General features: G+C 44.0%; 1 protein-coding gene across 6 annotated transcripts in view; it reads right to left on the reverse strand.

The window, feature by feature from the left end:
* KIDINS220 (kinase D interacting substrate 220) overlaps positions 1 to 20,831 on the reverse strand; it is a 987,486-nt gene that overhangs the window by 213,493 nt on the left and 753,162 nt on the right. For all 6 annotated transcript variants that reach the window (XM_069235892.1, XM_069235890.1, XM_069235888.1 and 3 more), the window contains exon 23: positions 13,021 to 13,199. In XM_069235892.1, the coding sequence (XP_069091993.1) occupies positions 13,021 to 13,199 (179 nt within the window). The remainder of the gene's footprint in view (positions 1 to 13,020; positions 13,200 to 20,831) is intronic.

Below are 20,831 nucleotides of genomic sequence, written 5' to 3' on the forward strand. Positions count from 1 at the left end.
GTGGTTCAGCCTGTAGGAGTTGAAGTTGTTTGAAATAAAGTCCGTAAGGCTGCTTGTCCTACTGTGGCTTGCTGTGTTGTTAACATATCCATGCAGTAATGCTTGGTAAATGTATGAGGCGTAGACCATGTGGCTGCCTTACAGATTTCAGTCATTGGTATGTTTCCTAGAAAGGCCATGGTAGCCCCTTTCTTTCTAGTTGAGTGTGCCTTTGGTGTAATAGGCAGTTCTCTCTTTGCTTTTATATAACAGGTTTGAATACATTTAACTATCCATCTGGCAATGCCTTGTTTGGATATTGGATTCCCTGTATGAGGTTTTTGGAATGCAACAAACCATTGTTTTGTTTTGCGAATTTGTTTTGTTCTATCTATGTAGTACATTAGTGCTCTTTTAATGTCTAATGTATGTAATGCTCTCTCAGCTACAGAATCTGGTTCTGGAAAGAATACTGGGAGTTCCACTGTTTGATTTAAGTGGAACGGTGATATGACTTTAGGTAAGAATTTAGGATTTGTTCGTAGAACTACTTTATGTTTGTGTATCTGAATAAAGGGTTCCTGTATAGTAAATGCTTGTATTTCACTTACTCTTCTGAGAGATGTGATAGCTATCAGAAATGCTACTTTCCATGTTAAGTACTGTATCTCACATGAGTGCATGGGTTCAAAAGGTGGACCCATAAGTCGTGTTAAGACAATGTTGAGGTTCCATAAAGGAACTGGTGGTGTCCTTGGTGGGATAATTCTTTTCAGACCCTCCATAAATGCTTTTATGACTGGGATCCTGAATAATGAAGTTGAGTGCGTAATTTGCAGATAAGCTGAAATTGCGGTGAGATGTATTTTAATGGATGAAAAAGCTAACTTTGACTTTTGTAAGTGTAGTAGGTAGCTTACGATGTCTTTAGCAGATGCGTAAAATGGTTGAATTTGATTATTATGGCAGTAATAAACAAATCTTTTCCACTTATTTGCATAGCAATGTCTTGTGGTTGTTTTTCTAGCTTGTTTTATGACCTCCATACATTCCTGTGTAAGGTGTAGATGTCCGAATTCTAAGACTTCAGGAGCCAAATTGCTAGATTCAGCGATGCTGGATTTGGGTGACTGATCTGTTGTTTGTATTGAGTTAACAGGTCTGTTTGGTAGTTTGATATGGGGCACTACTGAGAGGTCTAGTAGTGTTGTGTACCAAGGTTGTCGTGCCCAAGTTGGTGCTATTAGTCTGAGTTTGAGTTTGTTTTGACTCAATTTGTTTACTAGATATGGAAGGAGTGGGAGAGGGGGAAAAGCGTATGCAAATATCCCTGATCAACTCATCCATACCGCATTGCCCTGAGAGTGAGCCTGTGGGTACCTGGATGCGAAGTTTTGGCATTTTGCGTTTTCTTTTGTTGCAAATAGGTCTATTTGCGGTGTTCCCCACCTTTGGAAGTAAGTCTTTAGTATTTGGGAATGAATTTCCCATTCATGGATCTGTTGGTGATCCCGAGAGAGATTGTCTGCCAACTGGTTTTGAATTCCAGGTATGAACTGCGCTATTAGGCGAATGTGGTTGTGAATCGCCCAATGCCATATTTTCTGTGCCAAGAGACACAACTGTGTTGAGTGTGTTCCTCCCTGTTTGTTCAGATAATACATTGTTGTCATGTTGTCTGTTTTGACAAGAATGTGTTTGTGGTTTATTATAGGTTGAAATGCTTTCAGCGCTAGAAATACTGCTTGTAGTTCTAAGTGATTTATGTGAAGCTGTCTCTGCTGAGTGTCCCATAGTCCCTGGATGCTGTGTTGGTTGAGGTGTGCTCCCCACCCTATCATGGAGGCATCCGTTGTGATTACGTATTGAGGCACTGGGTCTTGAAAAGGCCACCCTCTGTTTAAATTTATAGTGTTCCACCATTGAAGCGAGGTGTATGTTTGGCGGTCTATCAACACTAGATCTTGAAGTTGACCCTGTGCTTGTGACCATTGTGATGCTAGGCACTGTTGTAAGGGCCGCATGTGCAATCTTGCGTTTGGGACAATGGCTATGCATGAGGACATCATGCCTAGTAGTTTCATCACTAATTTTACCTGTAACTTTTGTTTTGGGTGCATGGCTTGTATTACGTTTTGAAATGCCTGTACCCTTTGTGGACTTGGAATGGCAATCCCTTTTGTTGTGTTGATTGTTGCTCCTAAGTATTGTTGTATCTGACACGGCTGTAGGTGTGATTTGTTGTAGTTGAGTGAGAAACCTAGTTTGTGAAGGGTTTCTATGACATACTTTGTGTGTTGTGAACACCGTTCTTGCGTATTGGTTTTGATTAACCAATCGTCTAGGTACGGGAACACATGTATTTGCTGCCTTCTGATATGAGCTGCCACTACTGCCAGGCATTTTGTAAAAACTCTTGGCGCTGTTGTTACCCCGAATGGCAACACTTTGAACTGGTAATGTACCCCTTGGATTACAAACCTTAAGTACTTTCTGTGGGAAGGATGTATAGGTATATGGAAATACGCATCCTTGAGGTCTAGTGTTGTCATGTAGTCTTGTTGTTTGAGCAATGGGATCACGTCTTGCAGTGTCACCATGTGAAAGTGATCAGATTTGATGTATATGTTTAATGTTCTGAGATCTAGTATAGGTCTTAGAGTTTTGTCTTTTTTGGGGTATGAGAAAGTACAGGGAGTAAACTCCTGTTCCTTTCTGATGAATTGGTACTAGCTCTATTGCATCTTTTTGCAACAACGCTTGGACCTCCAGTTGTAAGAGATCCATGTGTTGTTTGGACATGTTGTGTGTTTTTGGTGGGACATTTGGAGGGAATTGTAGAAATTCTATGCAATAACCATGCTGGATAATGGCTAGGACCCATGTGTCTTTTGTTATTTCTTCCCAGTTGTTGTAGAAATTGGTTAGCCTCCCCCCCACTGGTGTTATGTGTTGGGGTTTTGTGACGTTGAAGTCACTGTTTATTTTGTGGAGTTTTGGGACTCTGGAACTTCCCTCTACTCTTTTGGAACTGTCCTCCTCTGTATTGTCCCCGAAAACTTCCCCGCTGATATTGACTTTGATAAGTGGGTCTTGTTTGTGAGGGTGAGGGTTCTGTGCTCTGTCCCCGAAACCCCCCTCGAAAATGTGTTTTCCGAAAAGTGCCTCTGCTCTGTGGGGAGTAGAGTGCGCCCGTGGCTTTGGCCGTATCTGTGTCCTTTTTAAGTTTTTCGATAGCAGTGTCCACCTCCGGCCCAAACAACTGCTATCCGTTAAAGGGCATATTCAGGACCGCTTGTTGTATTTCCGGCTTGAATCCTGAGGTTCGTAGCCATGCGTGCCTCCGTATAGTCACTACTGTATTTACAGTCCTAGCAGCTGTGTCGGCTGCATCCATTGCTGAGCGTATCTGATTGTTCGAGATACTCTGGCCTTCCTCCACCACTTGTTGTGCTCTTTTTTGGAACTCTTTGGGCAGGTGTTCTATGAAATGTTGCATTTCGTCCCAATGAGCCCTATCATATCTCGCCAGCAATGCCTGTGAGTTGGCAATGCGCCATTGGTTGGCTGCCTGTGCCGCAACCCTTTTCCCTGCTGCGTCGAACTTGCGACTTTCTTTGTCTGGAGGTGGGGCATCTCCTGAGGTGTGTGAGTTCGCCCTTTTGCGAGCTGCCCCTACTACCACTGAGTCTGGTGTTAATTGCTACGTGATGTACACAGGGTCTGTTGGTGGCGGTTTGTACTTTTTCTCCACCCTTGGAGTAATGGCCCTGCCCTTCACAGGCTCCTGAAACACTTGTTTGGAGTGTTTGAGAAAGTGGTAACATAGGGAGACTCTGGTACTGGCTATGTGTGGACCACAGTGTATTAAAGAGAAAGTCATCCTCTATAGGTTCTGCGTGCAGGGTGACATTATAAAACGCAGCTGCTCTTGATACCACCTGTGTGTAGGCAGTGCTGTCCTCAGGTGGTGACGGTCTCGCTGGATAACAGTCGGGACTGTTATCTGATACAGGCGCATCATAAAGATCCCATGTGTCGGGATCATCCTGACTCATCCCTGTATGAGTTGGGGACTGCATCATTGGTGGAGTGGCTACCGGTGATGGTTGTGGTGAGCGTTGTGGAGATGGTGGCGGAGTCACTTGTCTTGCCACCTTTGCCTGTGGCTGCTTGTCTTTCTCTTGGAAGGCAAGTTTTCTTTTCATTCTGATTGGAGGGAGAGTACTGATCTTCCCCTGTGTCTTTTTGAACGTGGAGCCTTCTTTGAGTGTAATCTGGCTCCCCTGCCTCTAGTTCCTGTCCGAATCTGTGTCCTTGCATCTGTGAGGACAGGCCCTGTTCCTCGGTGTAGGAACTCGATTTCGGTTCCGAAGCCGGATGTTTCGGTATGGAAACTTTTTCGGCAGTCTTTTTCGGCTCCGAAAACACTTTTTTGATTTTCGGCTTACCGATCTCTTGATGCCGACTCATTTCGGTGCCGCCCTCTCGTTGTCGAGATTGCTCTGACCTGGTGTCTCGGGGTCGAGTCTGCTCTGTGCCGGTATCTCGACCGGAGTCGGATGACTTAGACACATGCATGCCCTTTTTCGGTGCTGATGGTCGGTCACCTATTTTTCGGGTTAAGCCATGGCCTGCTGGCGGTGGCGTCCCCTGGGCTTTAGCGGTTTTTCCGGGAGTTTTGTGTTGTGACGTCTTACTCACGGTTTTCGGCGTCTGTTCGGGATCGACCTCGTCCGAGTCCGAATCCACGATGGAGAAGGTTTCTTCCTCTTCCTCCAAATGTTGTTGTCCTGTCGGTGCCGACACCATTTGTAGTCTTCTTGCTCTTCGGTCTCTTAACATCTTCCTCGACCGAAACGCTCGACAGGCCTTACAGGTATCCTCTTTGTGTTCTGGAGACAGACACAAATTACAGACCAGATGTTGATCTGTATAAGGATACTTGTTGTGACATTCGGGGCAGAAGCGGAATGGGGTCCGTTCCATTAGCCTTGAAGATGCACGTGGTCGGGCCGACCAGGCCCCGCCAGGGAATCAAAAACCCCAAAGGGCCACCGGAGCTCTTCAAAATTCGGTGTCGATCTGTTGTAACTAACCCGATACCGAACACAAACAATACCGTCGAATTTTCCGAGATTTTAACTAACTTTCCGAACCGAAACGCGGAGCGAAAAGGAACACGTTCGAACCCGATGGCGGAAAGAAAACAATCTAAGATGGAGTCGACGCCCATGCGCAATGGAGCCGAAAGGGGAGGAGTCCCTCGATCTCGTGACTCTAAAAAGACTTCTTTGAAGAAAAACAACTTGTAACACTCCGAGCCCAACACTAGATGGCGGGATGTGCACAGCATGTGTATCTGCAGCTACACATGCCATCGAACACATATGTACAAATATTGAACTTGAACGACTACAGGCTTCCGGGGAGGAGGGAGGATGCATGTGAATCTGCAGCACTACATGCCCCAAACAGATGTACGCTGGGTAAGTGACATTTTCTGTTTGATGGCATGTGTAGCTGCAGATACATATGCTATGCATAGACTACAAAGCAGTTAGTCCTCACAAAAAATAGTGGTGGCTAGCCTGTAGGAGTAAGTTGTTTGAAATAGTGTTCTTAATACAGCTTGGCATACAATAGCCTGTTGCTGAGAAAAAACATCAACACAATAGTGCTTTTTAAAAGTATGAGGAGTTGACCATGTGGCAGCTTTACATATATCAGCCATTGGTATTTTCCCTAAAAATGCCATGGAATCACCTTTCTGTCTTGTGGAATGTGCTCTAGGAGTGATTAAAGGTTTTGTCTTTGCTTTGATGTAGCATGTTTGGATGCATCTAACGATCCATCTTGCTAAGCCTTGTTTAGATTTATGATTACCTTTATGTGGATGTTGAAAGGCAACAAAAAGTTGTTTTGTCTTTCTAAAATCTTTAGTTCCGTCGATGTAGTACATAAGAGCTCTTTTGAGATCTAAGGTATAAAGAGCTCTTTCTGCCACAGAGTCTGGCTGTGGAAAGAAGACTGGCAATTCCGCTGTTTGATTGATGTGAAAAGGAGATACTACTTTTTGTAGAAATTTTGGATTTGTCCTAAGTACAACTTTATGTTTGTGTACTTGGAAGAAAGGATCTTCAAGAGTGAATGCTTATATTTCACTAACCCTTCACAAGGAAGTAATAGCTACAAGGAAGGCAACTTTCCATGTTAAAAATTGAATTTTATAAGAGTGCAAGGATTCAAGAGGTGGGCCCATAAGTCTGGTAAGTACAATATTTAAATTCATGAAGGAACAGGTGGTGTTCTGGGTGGAATAATGTGTTTGAATCCTTCCATGAAGGCTTTAATAACAGGAACTCTGAACAGATAAGTGTGTTGAATAGTTTGCAAATAAGCAGATATTGCAGTACAGTGGATTTTGATGGACGAGAAAGCTAAATTTGATTTCTGCAAATCAAGTAGATAGCATAGAATATCTTGTATAGATGCTGTAAGTGGTTCAGTGTTTTTAGATTGACGGTAATAGACAAATCTTTTCAACTTGTTTGCGTAACATTGTCTAGTAGTAGGTTTACGTGCTTGTTTAATTACTTCCGTACATTCTGATGGAAGCTTTAGGTAACCAAACTCTAAGACTTCAGGAGCCAAATCGCTAGATTGAGAGCATTGGGGTTTGGGTACTTATTTGACCTTTGTTCTGTGTTAACAAGTCTGGTCTGTTTGGGAGTTTGGAATGAGGTACTACAGGCAGATCTAGGAGTGTTGTGTACCAATGTGGACGTGCCCACATTGGGGCTATGAGTATCATGGTGAGTGAAGTTTGACGTAGTTTGCTGACCAGAAAAGGAAGGAGAGGGAGAGGGGGGAAAAGTGTATGCAAATATCCCTGACCAATTGATCCATAGAGCATTACCCATGGGTAGGGGAAGTGGGTGTCTGGATGTGAAGTTTTGGCATTTTGCATTTTTGCTTGTTGCAAATAGGTCTATTTCTGGTGTCCCCCATTTTTTAAAGTACTTTTGAAGTACTTGGGGGTGAATCTCCCATTCGTGAGTTTGTAGGTGATTCCTGCTTAGGAGATCTGCCAGCTGATTGTCTATCCCTGGAACGTATTGTGCTAACAGATGAATGTGATTATGAATTGCCCATTTCCATATTGTTTGGGCTATTAGGGACAGTTGAGATGAATGAGTTCCGCCCTGTTTGTTGAGGTAATACATGGTTGTCATGTTGTCTGTTTTTATTAGAACAGTCTTCTGTTTGAGAAGCAGTTGAAACACTTTTAGGGCAAGAAATGCAGCTAATAATTCTAGGTGGTTTATGTGAAACTCTTTTTGATTGGCATCCCATTCCCCTTGAATGGTATGGTTGTTGAGATGAGCTCCCCAACCTATCATGGATGCGTCTGCTGTGATTATTGTCTGACACACAGGGTCTTGAAATGACCGCCCCTTCATTAGATTGCTGAGATTCCACAATTGAAGGAACATACGTGTTTGCCGGTCCATCAACACTAGATCTTGAAGTTGACCATGGGCTTGAGACCATTGTTGCGAGAGGCACTGTTGTAAGGGTCTCATGTTTAGTCTTGCATGTGGAACTATAGCCATCCAAGATACCATCATCCCTAGAATTGTCATTCTGAATCTTACAGTATATTGTTGATTTGGCTGTATTTGTAGTATGAGATTTTGGAAAGCTTGTATCCTTTGTGTATTTGGGTATGTTAGGGATTTTTGAGTATCTAGAATAGCATCTAGGCAAGGTTGTACTTGTGCTAGTTGAAGGTGTGATTTTTGGTATTTTGAGAGTGAACCCTAGTGTATGTAGGGTTTCTATCACATATCGAGTGTGTTGTTGGCATTTTGTAAAATTGTTTGATTTTATTAGCCAATCGTCTAGATATGGAAAGACATGAACGTGTTGTCTTCTTAAACAGGCTGCTGCTACTGCTAGATATTTTGTGAACACTCTTGGAGCTGTTGTTATGCCGAATGGCAAAACTTTGAACTGGTAATGTTTTCCTGCTATGACAAACCTGAGGTACTTTCTGTGAGCTGGATGGGTGGGTATGTGGAAATACGCATCTTTGAGGTCTTATAAGGTTTTCCAATTCGAAATCTCAGAGCGAGAGGAAACACGTCTGAACCCGACAGCGGAAAGAAAACAATCTAACAGTGGAGTCGATGCCCATGCCCAGGCGCACTGTAACCAAGAGGAGGACTCAATCGATCCTGTGACTCTGAAAAAACTTCTTAGAAGAAAAAAAACTTGTAACACTCCGAGCCCAACACTAGATGTCGGAAGAGATATGCATAGCATGTCTATCTGCAGCTACACATGCCAATGAACATATATATATATATATATATATATATATATATATATATACACACACATACCCAAATGTTTAGCTAACAGTAGAATATTCCACAGAGTGATTAGATTTCAGCATCAGAGAGAGAGAGAGAGAGGAAAAGGGTGGCAGCGTTCACTAAAGCAAAATTCTATGAAACCTTTGCAATTGGAATGGTAAAACTAGGACATTTTTGGTGCTACTAATTACTGACCAATCCTCATCGTACTGGATTTTTGGTAGCTGCTCTACAGTTCTCAACTATTTTATTGTCAAGGTCCTCTCTCTTCAAACACAAAATTTAAGGCAAGATGCAAACAATCAATTGCTATTAACGCTTGTGGCAGTTATTTTATTAGGGACTGCTTTACAGCTGGTAAGGGATAAAGCAACAATTAGGAGCAGCCTCACTGGTTAGGGCTATTAAGATTGTGTAAAAAAGTTGGCAACAAAATTAATTTATTCAAATAAAATCCATACAATGGAGATGGAATCTAACGCTTTCTCATCACTACAACGATTAGTAAAAAGTTTTGTAATAGAGCATAGATATCAACGATTTGTCTAGCTGATGTCAAAAAGAAAAGCATGGTTTTCTGGTAAGGAATCTTATGTTATGACAATGCCAGAGACAGCTGGAGCTCTCATGAAAAAAGAGCAAAGGTGGAGCTCTTTTTTTCTTATGGCCCTTGACAATTCTTTTGATGAAGAAAAAGACAATGCAATTGTTGTATGCATCAACAGTGGAAAGGATGGAAGCATGTTTCATTCCTGGCACAGCCCACTGACATTTAAAAAATGGAAAAGATAATTTAAGATTATGTCATTCAGATAAGGATGAAATTGTAACCTATTCCAAACAAAGGTTCTCTTTCACTTCTCAGAGCCTCCACAAAGCCCAGGTTCAACAACATCATAAGGAAGCATTTTACGTTCATGGATTCAAGGCTGAGATCCATGATTTAACAAGGTTACATGATAGTGTGAGGGAAGACTCTGGATGTGTTTTTTTCAGGCAAGGAAAATTAGATTATAATAGTTGATCAAAATAAGAAAATGATACGGTAGGGGAACTCCCTTATTACATAGCCTAGACTTTCCTTTAACATCAACTCTTTAGAATACCCAGTGTAATACTGTGTATGGCGCATTGCTGTTAGTGCTGCCTTTGGTTAAAGCACACAGACTCAATTGGTGCTGCCTTAGCTCTGGTAGAGTACAAATATGTAATCAGTGCTGCTGTAAGTTGTGGTAGAGTACAAAGATTGTCTAAGGATACGCAGATCTGTAGAGTTCGTAACAAACAAGAGAGCAAGAAACTGTTGAACTTGCCAACAGTTATTTTAGTACATGGGAGATGCTTTTAGTGGTAATTATAAAAGCACCTAAAACTTGATATTCTACAAAAGAATTCAACTTATAAAACAACTACGGGTTTAGCTTAAGGAGCTTCATTGGGAACATGGTGGCATCACTTACACATACTCAGAAAATTCAGGAAAGTTCACCACAAATTAGACAACAGTCACATATTGTCATAGCATCACTATAAGGTAGCTCCTGGATCATAGTATAATTTGAACCTAACAACCATCGCCAACAGCCTATGAGTGTGAGCGAGGAACCATGAATGGAAATGGCAATTTATCAAAATGTGAGCACCTTGTAAAGACTGAACATCACTTAAAATGTACCTCATCTTTACACTGTATCTTAAAACTATGGGCCTGATTACAACTTTGGAGGAGGTGTTAATCCGTCCCAAATGTGACGGGTATACCACCAGCCGTATTACGAGTTCCATAGGATATAATGGACTCGTAATACGGCTGGTGGTATATCCGTCACTTTTGGGACGGATTAACACCTTCCTCCAAAGTTGTAATCAGGCCCTATGTCTAATCTGTTTTAAAAGACTTGTGATTTGTGCAGGTTACATACATCAATTTCCTATCATGCAAATATAATTATGCAAAACATGTCACTTGTACACTTTAAAATATGTCTCAATATGTGATGTCTTTAAATTGTCAGACGTTTAAAGGCAAAAAAAGGGTAAGTCTGTAAAATAGCTCTGTAGACTGAATACAAGTTGCAGTGACCTGTGTGTACCAAGCAAGTTTACGGGTCAATGAACACAATGTCAATAAAAATAAAATCCATTGGGTTGTGTAATAATGGAACTTATTATTTAAAGAGCAATAGTACCCTAAATTATGACAGGAATGTCGTTGTTCTAAAGGCCCAATGTACCAAAGCCATTATCGTAAAACCTGAGGTTGCAAAATCACAGGCTTTGTAACCAAATAACGGCATTTTTCAATTGACTAAACTCCATTTGTGAGTTGATAAAGACTTTCTTACTCAGAAAATGGGTTTTTCAATCAATTCCGAATAGCAATTAGGAGGAGGCGTGAAAGGTGACTTTTCCTCCTCACTGCGAAGCACAATGGTATTTATAGTTTGAGATCAGACACCAACACCTCAAAATAGGTGGTAAGGGATTCGCAAAGGGGAAGGTGTCCTTTTAAACACCTATCCCTTTGCGAATACTGTTGGACGACCTAAATGCGGGGGGGGGGGAGGAAACAGTCAGGCATCCCCTGAACCATTGCCTGCTTCCCAAATGTAATACTAAACAAGTAATATATTTTTTGAAGCAGCACGGGTTTCTTCAAGCAACACTGGCAGCTTTAAAAAGGCCACAATCCTTGTGTTTGTAGCTAATCTTATGGAGTCACAAATAACGACCTCCCTAATTAATGTAAATTAAGCAAGTAGTTCTACTACTCCTACAACTGGAGCTTTTGTGACAGCCTATGAGTACGTAAATCGTATCGCAAAAGTTGGTGCGCAATATAAGACCCCTTTTTGCGACCTGTCTCCTAGTACACTTGGCCCTAAATAACTTACATAAAGGGTAGTTTATGGAGTGGAAAAAAGAGTGACAGTTTGGCGAGCCTTTGAATCAAAACAAGGCAACTGTGAACGTTCTGAGAATTTTTTCCCCAGAAATTAACTTAAAGACAATGGGCTAGATTAAAAAAAAAAGTTTGAATTTACCCACGCACTGCATACTACAGCAAGTTAAACATAAAACGCACACAAGCTGTTGACAAAGGGCACCTGTGTGTGGATAGTGCTTGCTGTGCACATCCGGGTGCCTCAGGTACTGAGGTATGCACTTGAGTACATATGTGCAGGGTTGTAGGATGTGATATTCAGCACATATATTACAGAGAGATGTGTACTGATAAATGCTCTTCATAGGCTCAGGGTATCTACCACGAAAGGGTGAACCCTGATTTTGGCTTCTCTCGGCCTGACACTACCTTATGCCCAACTGGAGAAAGGGCAAGCCAGGCAAAGAAGAATATGTACGGCAACATGGGTAAATTCTGACTCTCACATGTCTTCTAGTGGCATATATGATAGCAAATACGGACTTACAAAATGTCCATACTTTTTCACAAAAGTTCTTGAAAATTTTGAAAAATTTCACTTTGACACAATATGTGATTCACCTCTATCTCATGAGACTTTTCATTTGAAAGCATACTTTGTGTAAAAAGGTATTGCGAGATTACCAATAGTAGACTGGTTTGAACAGAGAATGCAGAGACATTTTCTGCACCTACTAGTCTCTGGTGGGCAAAAACTATGTAAAATTGCAGAATTAAGACATTTACAAAACATTGCAAATTTTGTATGCACAGTTTAGATTTTGCCTTGGCCTATTCAGAAGTCTACCAGAGAGGTTTGGCAGTTATGCATTTCTAAACATTGACGATGGGTACAAATAGTAAACAAACATTTCAAAAGACAGGCCATATAAATCAGGCATTAAGAAATGTACATAACTAACCCATATCAGTTAACAGGGTTGTGTCCTGCTGACCTCATCGCCCCCCCGTCCTTCTACGCACACAAGTGATGGGAATCAATCAATAACTAGATACTAGATGCACATCCAAAACCTGCTAATTCAATATTAGACAGTTATTGCAGCACTGTACTACACGCTAAGCTTTAGGACAATACTGAAGCACCTTTGTGAATATGTGAACATGCCTATTATGTTCATCACATTATGCCTCCACCTTATTTAGAGACAAGGTATTGGCTTATCCAGCAAACCCATCTTAACCATATTCATTAGTATATGCCCTACTCAGAAACCTTGAACCTACTTTACAGGCAGTAAGGGACATGTTTAACTGCACAGGTCACCATGCTCTGGCCTAAAATGAAATATAATGCACACACTTTTCTCGCTGAAATTCAGTAATTCTGGACTATAGTGAAAACAATATACTTCTTTTTTAGTGTATTAAAATCTACAGAACTTAAACTACGGATTCAGTTTGCACAGCGTTTCTAAAAGTGATTTCTATTTGAGGTGTTCGTACAAAGTTAATCTCCAAGTAACAAATAGATGCAAGAAACTGGGTCGTTATTACTCTTCCAGAACCTCAAGGCTATGCTTTTATCAGACTAAATTAAAAATATACGCACTTCTAATTCTAGCTATGCTAAACGTCAACACTAATGAAGACAACGAATCTTTACATTTTATTGAAACTGTAAAAAAAAAAAAACACTTTATGAAGGGGAGCTGTAAATGGCGACATCTAGGAAAAACAGAAAGCTATATTATTCAGGCCACCTTACAAGCTTACCTGAAATTATTTCACGTAGTTTTGGGTCAAGGTTTACAGTACAAGGCAAGAAGATTTTTACATCTCTGGAGACGAGGACTGGGGTTCGTGAAGATAAAAATACTTCAAAGTTCCTTATATCTCCATCAATTTCAAGTAGTGGCTCTACATCTTTCGTTGTTGGGATATTCTTTGATATTCTGCAGGAAACAAATAAGCATACACGTCACGCAAATCGCTGATAATTTAACAGACCATAATTCTGTGTTCAGCTGCTCTGATAAATAGCACTGGAAATGTTTAAGGGTTTTTAGGAGCTACGACAAATTACACGAATTAGCAGTTGGATTGTTCTCACGCTTTTTTCAATTTTACTCTTCTTCCAAATTTGGATGACCAAATATTGTCCTTTTAGTCTGATAAGGAAAAATTGCTCCACGCTTCTGTTAAGTACGCACGCTCCCTCACACAGGGAAGGCACCATACTGTGAGGGGGATTACGCATGTACTGTATTAACAAGCACTGACAAAAGCAATGGGTTTGTGACTGACTGCCTTTGACCATGGTTTCAGCCACACTGCATGGCATTCCTGATGTTGTGCAGCATTCTAATAAACAGGAAAAAATCCTACGCGGTAGGCTGCATCATTTTGTAGTCATGCGCACCAAACATGCATGCGTCTACAAAATGTCACAAATGTCTTTTCCTTTTTGTTTACCAGTCCGACTTAGGTCAGTAAACCTAAAAAAAAGTAACGTGGGTGGGGGAGAACAAAGGTGGGGAGGAACACAGCTGGGGGAAAGAATGCAGGCAGGGGAAAGCCACAATAATGGCGGAATCACAGAGGGTGGGGAAAGCAACAGGAAGGCATTGGAAGCAACACAGAAGGTGGGTGGAAGCAACTCAGAGGTACCTGGGGGATCAACAAGGTGGTTGTGGGCAGGGGAAGCAACACAAAAGGGAAGCAAACGGAAAAATATGGAGGTGGGATGGAAGCAACTGAAAAAGAGTGCAACATGCAACTAAACCGCTCAGTGGAGCATCTCAAAGGGTGTAGCTGGGTAAAAGTTAAAGTGTACATTGGAGCAGCTCGAAGGTTAAAGTTGTGGGAAATTAATTTTTGATAATGGTATGAAAATAGGTTTGTAACTGGGAAAACACAGGAAACGAGGGGAATGAGTGCACTCTTATGAAGTGCTTTCAGAAAAAGAGAAAGAAGTTGAAGAAAAGCAGTTTGTAGAAGGATAAAAGAGAGATGGTAAACAGGTTATGCTCCGTTGGATGGACAAAGACCAGATGCATGGGCTAAAACAAATAAAAAACATGGAGAACAATGAAAAGAGCTGCTTATCAGGTCAGCTATCAAGATATATCCAATAAGTCTTGCAAAACATACAGCTGCACTGTCCGGCACGCTTTGACTGAAAATGACTGTCTCAGAAAACTAAATGTGGCTGTAACACAGGCTTTCATATCCATTTGGTGACACCAAATCTAAGAAGCGCAGCAGTAAATAGGACTACAATGTAGGACCCAAATGTTCCCTATAAGAAGCAGAGGACAGTGGAGTACAGCGAGGATGCTACAGTGAAGTCCCAAGAAAAGATAGCGAGTTCAGCCACATTTTCCATTAAAAATGCATTTTTTGGTTTCTTTCAAAGTTTGTCATTTGACTGAAAATCATAAAATCTGGGCCACACCAAGCATAACCCTTTAAGCGTAGGCATTCATGTAGATCCAACCGGAGTTAAACATTAGGTGAGGTTGGTGTTTTTTTGGTGGGTGCAGGGATGAGTTGAGGAGCATTAAAAAATTAGATATTTGAGGAAATTTGCTCTCTTCAACAAGAAAATCCATGGAATGCATATAGACCAAATTACAGCACCAAAGTAGAACTTCACTCAGATGCACAATTTTGGCAATTTCAGTTAATCACACTTGTGTGGTAGCAGAGCACAGGCCAAGCGTGGAATAACAAGGCAGATGGGTGTGCTCAGTAGGACTGGACACAAAGGTGGTAGCACTGTCTCCAGCAACAAATGTTCTTTTAAAAAGAAGCCAAGATATCAGAGCTTCAGCGAACAAAAGAACTGAGGTAGAGAGTACAGTGGGGTTTACCTGGGCGCAACAGGACCCACACCTTACTTAGGTCTCACATTTACTAGGAGAAAGGGATTAGAGGGAAGTAGAGATCAGTAGGTGTAAAAAGACATACATAACATGGTTTGAGAGGCTGCAGTGTAAAGAACTGATATTATGTTTAGGTTGATATGTTATTTTCAGAGTTTCCGGTGCAGATTCCGACAATATGCACTGACACTTCAATCATTCTTTCTGTGGGGAAGGAAAAAAGGAGTCACAAGACAAATATTCATGGCTCCCAGAAAGTATATAGGAATGCCATGCCTAGATACTACCAGGTGTCCCAAATTTAGGGACAGGTGAAGATAACTGGGAAGTATATAACCGACAACCCAAAAGATGTTAATACTAGAAGGACACATAATGGGAGGCAGCTGTGCCAAGAAATGTGGGAAACTCTATGTCACTGTTTATTACATTGGTTAATATGGCTGTAGCTAGTCTTTGCAAGAAGAAACGTCAATTCATGGTATACAGATGGCTTAATTCATTATTGTCTATTCTCCCAATGGAGCAAATAACCTACAGCATGACCACACCAAGAAAATTCACATGCAAATGGTGGCTCGTCACATGTTATATGCTAAAGGACTTCAGAGAGTTTTGTTGTACAGTACGGCTTTAAGTCCTCAACCTTTTCGGTATAGTGTAGTAGAGGATGCTTATAGCACTCATGATGGGATGGGAGAGAAGTGTGGAGTTTAAAAGGTTGTGACTGAACATTGTTTTGAAACTTTATATTTCATTGTGTTATGGTGACCTTCAAAACCAAATAATAGTAGCAACAAAAAAAAGAATGACCCAATGTAACACTCTGCAACACTCACTGATTCTAAGTTATTTTATTATTTTAAATTAAATTAATACTTTTTTTTTTTTTTTTTGAGTGCTCGGAGTGGTCCGCAGTTCTGAGAAAACTGTGAGCAAAAGGTTTTGAAAAAGTTCCCAAACTTCTTTTGGTGCCCAAACAACCACAGGAGTATGCTTTTAAGGCCCTAAGGATCCCAAGGGGAGCACTAAGAGGCTCTCAGGGCTCTGAGGGTGTGGCCCTGTCCAGTCTATAGGTGAATATTATGTGCCTGTCCTCCTGTGTAGCCAAGTCCACCAGGGGTCTGTACACAGGGGTATGTCTCCATCTCCTATTCATCCGCAGTGGTAGGTATATCTAAGGGACACAAGAGTGAGTAGGCTGTCACAAACTGAACAATGGAGCCACAACAGCAGTCCGCAATGTGCAAACATGTTATGGGACTGTGTAATTAGTGAAGTATGTGCCTATTTATCCTGTGAAGCAGCAATAATCGATAGGCCTGTTCACCCCCACTGAAATGGCGACCGCCTATCCTGTGTGTAGGGACAGGTGGAAGTGAGGTAATGCCGCTGACGTTGTGCGCTGTGCAATTCCTCATTGGTTAATATTGGGCCTTATGGGGTACAGTGGCCAATGGTGATCTACGCCGGTAGTGACGGTATGCACTGCCGAGGTTGTGACTGCCATTTTCTATTCGATTCCTCACTTGTTTCCTGACCTTCCATAGGAGAGGACCTACACTGCATGTGCTGCTGTGGCCTGTGTCTGGAACCTACCATGGCCCGTGTGACCGTGGAAAGGGCCCCAGCCTTCACTTGTGAGGAGTTGGAGTGACTGGTGGATGGGGTGCTACCCCAGTATGGACTGCTGTATGGGCCTCAAGACCCACAGGTGAGTACACCTTGTGCACGATGCATGTGGCATGAATGCTTGGAGTTGTGTGTGAAGGCCTTGTGTAAGGGGGCTGGGTGGATGTCCTCTTGGCATTGTATATGTTGTGGGCTGGGCTATGTGTGTGCTAATGGTGATGCAAATGGGTATGGTGGGCCTCTGTGTGACAGGCTGGACTGTTTGTCTAATGGTGTACTCCTGACTGTATTGCCTCTGCAGGTCAGCGCCCATCAAAAGAAGGGACTATGGCATGCCACGGCCAAGGACGTGCGGACCCTGGGGGTCTATGGCAGGCGGAGCACCCACTGTCGGAAATGGTGGGAGGACCTGAGACGATGGGCACGAAAGACTGCGGAGGCCCAGCTGGGGATGGCCTCCCAATGAGGAAGGGGTGCCCGTTGGACCCTGACCCCCTGATGGCCCGCATACTGGTGGTGGCCTACCCTGAGCAGAATGGGCGCTTAAGGGCATCACAGCAGCCACAAGGGGGTGAGTACAGTGGCTATCATTAAAACATACAGCTGGTGGAGTGGTATCCAGGTGGTGGTTGTGTGTCCTTGGATGCCCCTAGGCTAGGCCAGACGTAGGTCCTCTGGTGGCTAAGGGTTTGAATGTGAAATATAGCTTACTTAGCTTGTTAGTTTTCATTCTTGGGCAGGGCTGTGTGGGTCTCACGTGTGCTGCAGTTAGCGGTGTGCCCCTCCTCATTCCTTGGTGACTAGCCATTTCACTGGTAGTGCCATGCATAGTGCGTAAGCCGTTCCCTGTGTGTGAGGGTGCTGTGTACACCAACGGTGGTGTTATTGCAGTCACTGACCCAGTGTATCCTTTGTCTCTCTCCCCCCCCTCTTTCTTCTTTTGTCATCCTGTCCTTATGTGCATTAGCATCATCTGGCGGAGGAGCAGAGGCACCAGTGACAGAGGGAGCTATATCCCACAGGACCCTGGAGGCAGAGTCCACCGACACTGAGGGCACCCGTGGGACGGAGGGCGACAAGACAGACTCTGATACCTCCTCCAATGGGAGCTCCCTGGTAGTGGCGGACACCTCTGACAACCCCGGCTGCAGATACAGCCGCCACCCCCCATACCAGCAAGCACCCCCCAGTAGCCCCTCAGCGAGTTGCCTGTGCCCGCTCACCCAGGAGGGTGGGCATCTCCTTCGCCCCAGGCACCTCAGGCCCTGCCCCAGTGAGCCCTGCTGCCCTGAATGAGGAGGCTACTGACCTCCTGAGATGCATCTCTGTAGGGCAAACAACCATTGTGAATGCCATCCAGGGGCTGGCAGCCCAGATGCAGCAATCAAATGCATTCCTGGAGGGCATTCGCAATAGATTGGCGGCCCAACAGATCGATTCAGGCTCTGGCCTCCTCTCCATTGTCCATGTTTCAACCGTCCCCCCTCCAACGTCCACTTCCCAGTCCTATTCTCCTCAACCCCAACCCATCCCAAGTACACAGCCAGACGAGCATGCACACAAGACAACACCCAAGAGTGTCACAGGCAAACACAAGCACCACACTTCATCCCACAGACACTCACACAAACACCATTCAGTTGCAGACATGACAACATCCACTATCTCCACTGTCTCCTCCTCCTCCACCTTCCACCCAGTTGCGTTCACACTCACACCTGCATGCATTATATCAATATCCACTACCAGCATCATCACCACACCAAGCAGAACACACACCTCACTCGCAGACACCTCCACAACATCCATGCACGCGTCCCGTGTCCTCCTCCCACTGTGTCTGTCCCCCCTCCTACAGTACACAAACGCAAGCACTCAGACACCCAATAGCCATCCATCTCACAGCATACAGCCTATGCACCTGCACCCAAATCCAGCAAACACCTCCAACAACCACTCCCTCATCCTCCACTCTATTACTCCTCCTTCTTCCCACCCCCACATCCCTAAAAAGCTTTTCCTTTCCACAACTGACCTCTTTCCTACCCCTCCCCAGTCCTGCACGTATGGGCAGGGTAGCAAGGACCCAGCCCGGCACCTCAGCCAAACAGTCCATGGGCCAAGTGGTAGCACCACCTACTCGTGGTGGTAAGGATTCCAGGCCAACAATACTTAAGGGGAAGGAGCCTGCACCAGCTGCAAAGAGGGGGAAGGAGCCTGCACCAGCTGCAAAGAGGGGGGAGGAGCCTGCACCAGCTGGAAAGAAGGGAAAGGAGCCTGCACCAGCTGGAAAGAAGGGAAAGGAGCCTGCACCAGCTGCAAAGAAGGAGAAGGAGCCTGCACCAGCAGGCAGAGAGGGGAAGAGCCCATCCACCAGGAAGGGTAAGGTATCCCCAACCCATGAGCAGGGGGAGAAGAGGCAATCTACGCCAGCGGAAGGTGCCAGCCAAACACTGCCACCACCACCAGCTGTCACAGGCCCCCACCACCAGCCGTGGTTGTGCAGCCATCAGAGTGTGCAGGGGCTGAGCAGGAGCCTCCCACAAACACCACCACAGTGCAGCCATCTGAGAGTGCACGGGCTGAGCAGGAGCCTCCAACAACCACCACCACAGTGCAGCCATCACTGCCGGAGGACGCCATATAGTCCAGCCTCCAAGGGCTGCTGTGTGGCCTACCCCCACCAGAACCAGTGGGTATTCACCCACTTGAGAGACTATGGCCTTGCACTCCCCAGGACAAAGCACGGGGCATGTTGCCCCCTCCAGAACCAGTGGGAAAGACACCAACTCTAGAGACTGTTGCCTTGCACTGCCCAGGACAAAGCAATGTGCATGCTGCCCCCTCAGGAACCAGTGGGCTTGTTCCTGCATTCGGCTGAGGAGCCCCCTTCCCTCCCCGTGAGGTGCCTGCCTATTTGACAACTGATGCCCTTGCAGTGTTCTATCTGGATTGGTGCAGGATTCGAGTGGGGCCTTGGACTGTGGCCATGTGGGCCCTTTGAACTATGAACTGGGCAGTGTCCCTATTTTATACAAGTGTACATCCAAATCGGATTGTTGATTTTATTGTTGGACTAATGACAATCATTTTTGTAAATTCCTGTTGCCTTTGCATTATTCTGCAGATTTTCGTGGTCAAATTGTTTTTGTAATGCATATGGTTGTGTGTATGGTGTGTGTATGTCTGATGTGTGTGGTGCGTGTGTCACTCTCTTTTTCCTCCCGCCCTCGCTTGTGTGCTAGGCGGCTGTCTCACCGTCGCCGTCTTCGCCGGCATTGGTTTTCCAGGTGGAGCATAACGAAGAAGATCGGAAAGACTTGCAGTACGGGTTCCATGGCGGCGCAGTTCTTCCCTGTGTCTCCAATGGCGAGTCCTTTCTCTTCTGTGATGTGTTTCCGTCAGGCTTTTGATGGCGTTGGTACCGCCCTGGGAAAGGTGGCGGAATCATGTGTCAAAATATGGTGGGCAGTACTTTGTCTTCCGCCTGGCTGTAGATGGCTACCACCGTGGTGACTGTTGTTTCCGCCCTGGCGGTCGGTGTGATACATTGGCTGTCTATCGGAGATATCACCGCCATGGTCATAATTTCGCGGTAATTACCGCCAGCCTGTTGGCGGTATTACCGCCACTTTATCACCCACCGCCAGGTTAGTAATGAGGGCCTTCGTTTCTTTGCAACTCAATAATTATACTGCTGTGTGCTACAAATATATTACACAATCAATCAAAGCAGCTGAGCAGGTAACAAAACCCACAAGATTTTATGCAGACGTGCAAGTAGCGTGCACCTCGTCTCAGGTTTATATGCATTGAATGATGTGGCATAAATCCAGACTGGCTGGTGTGTACCAGAAATATCACCATGTTTCTAATCCGTTTGCCAAGATTATTGTTCATGCTTTCTTTTCTACATTATCAATGGAAATCCGACAATACAACTCACAGTACCCTCAGAGCATCCTTTTCTTTACTAAGACTGCAATGGTGGCACTACCAAGTATGGAGGTAAACTACTCACCCACTTCAGTACCAAGAACATTTTTATCAAATGGGAGTTTATTTTTA

This window comes from Pleurodeles waltl, chromosome 5, assembly GCF_031143425.1.
Source record: "Pleurodeles waltl isolate 20211129_DDA chromosome 5, aPleWal1.hap1.20221129, whole genome shotgun sequence".
In the NCBI taxonomy this organism is placed as follows: Eukaryota; Metazoa; Chordata; class Amphibia; order Caudata; family Salamandridae; genus Pleurodeles; species Pleurodeles waltl.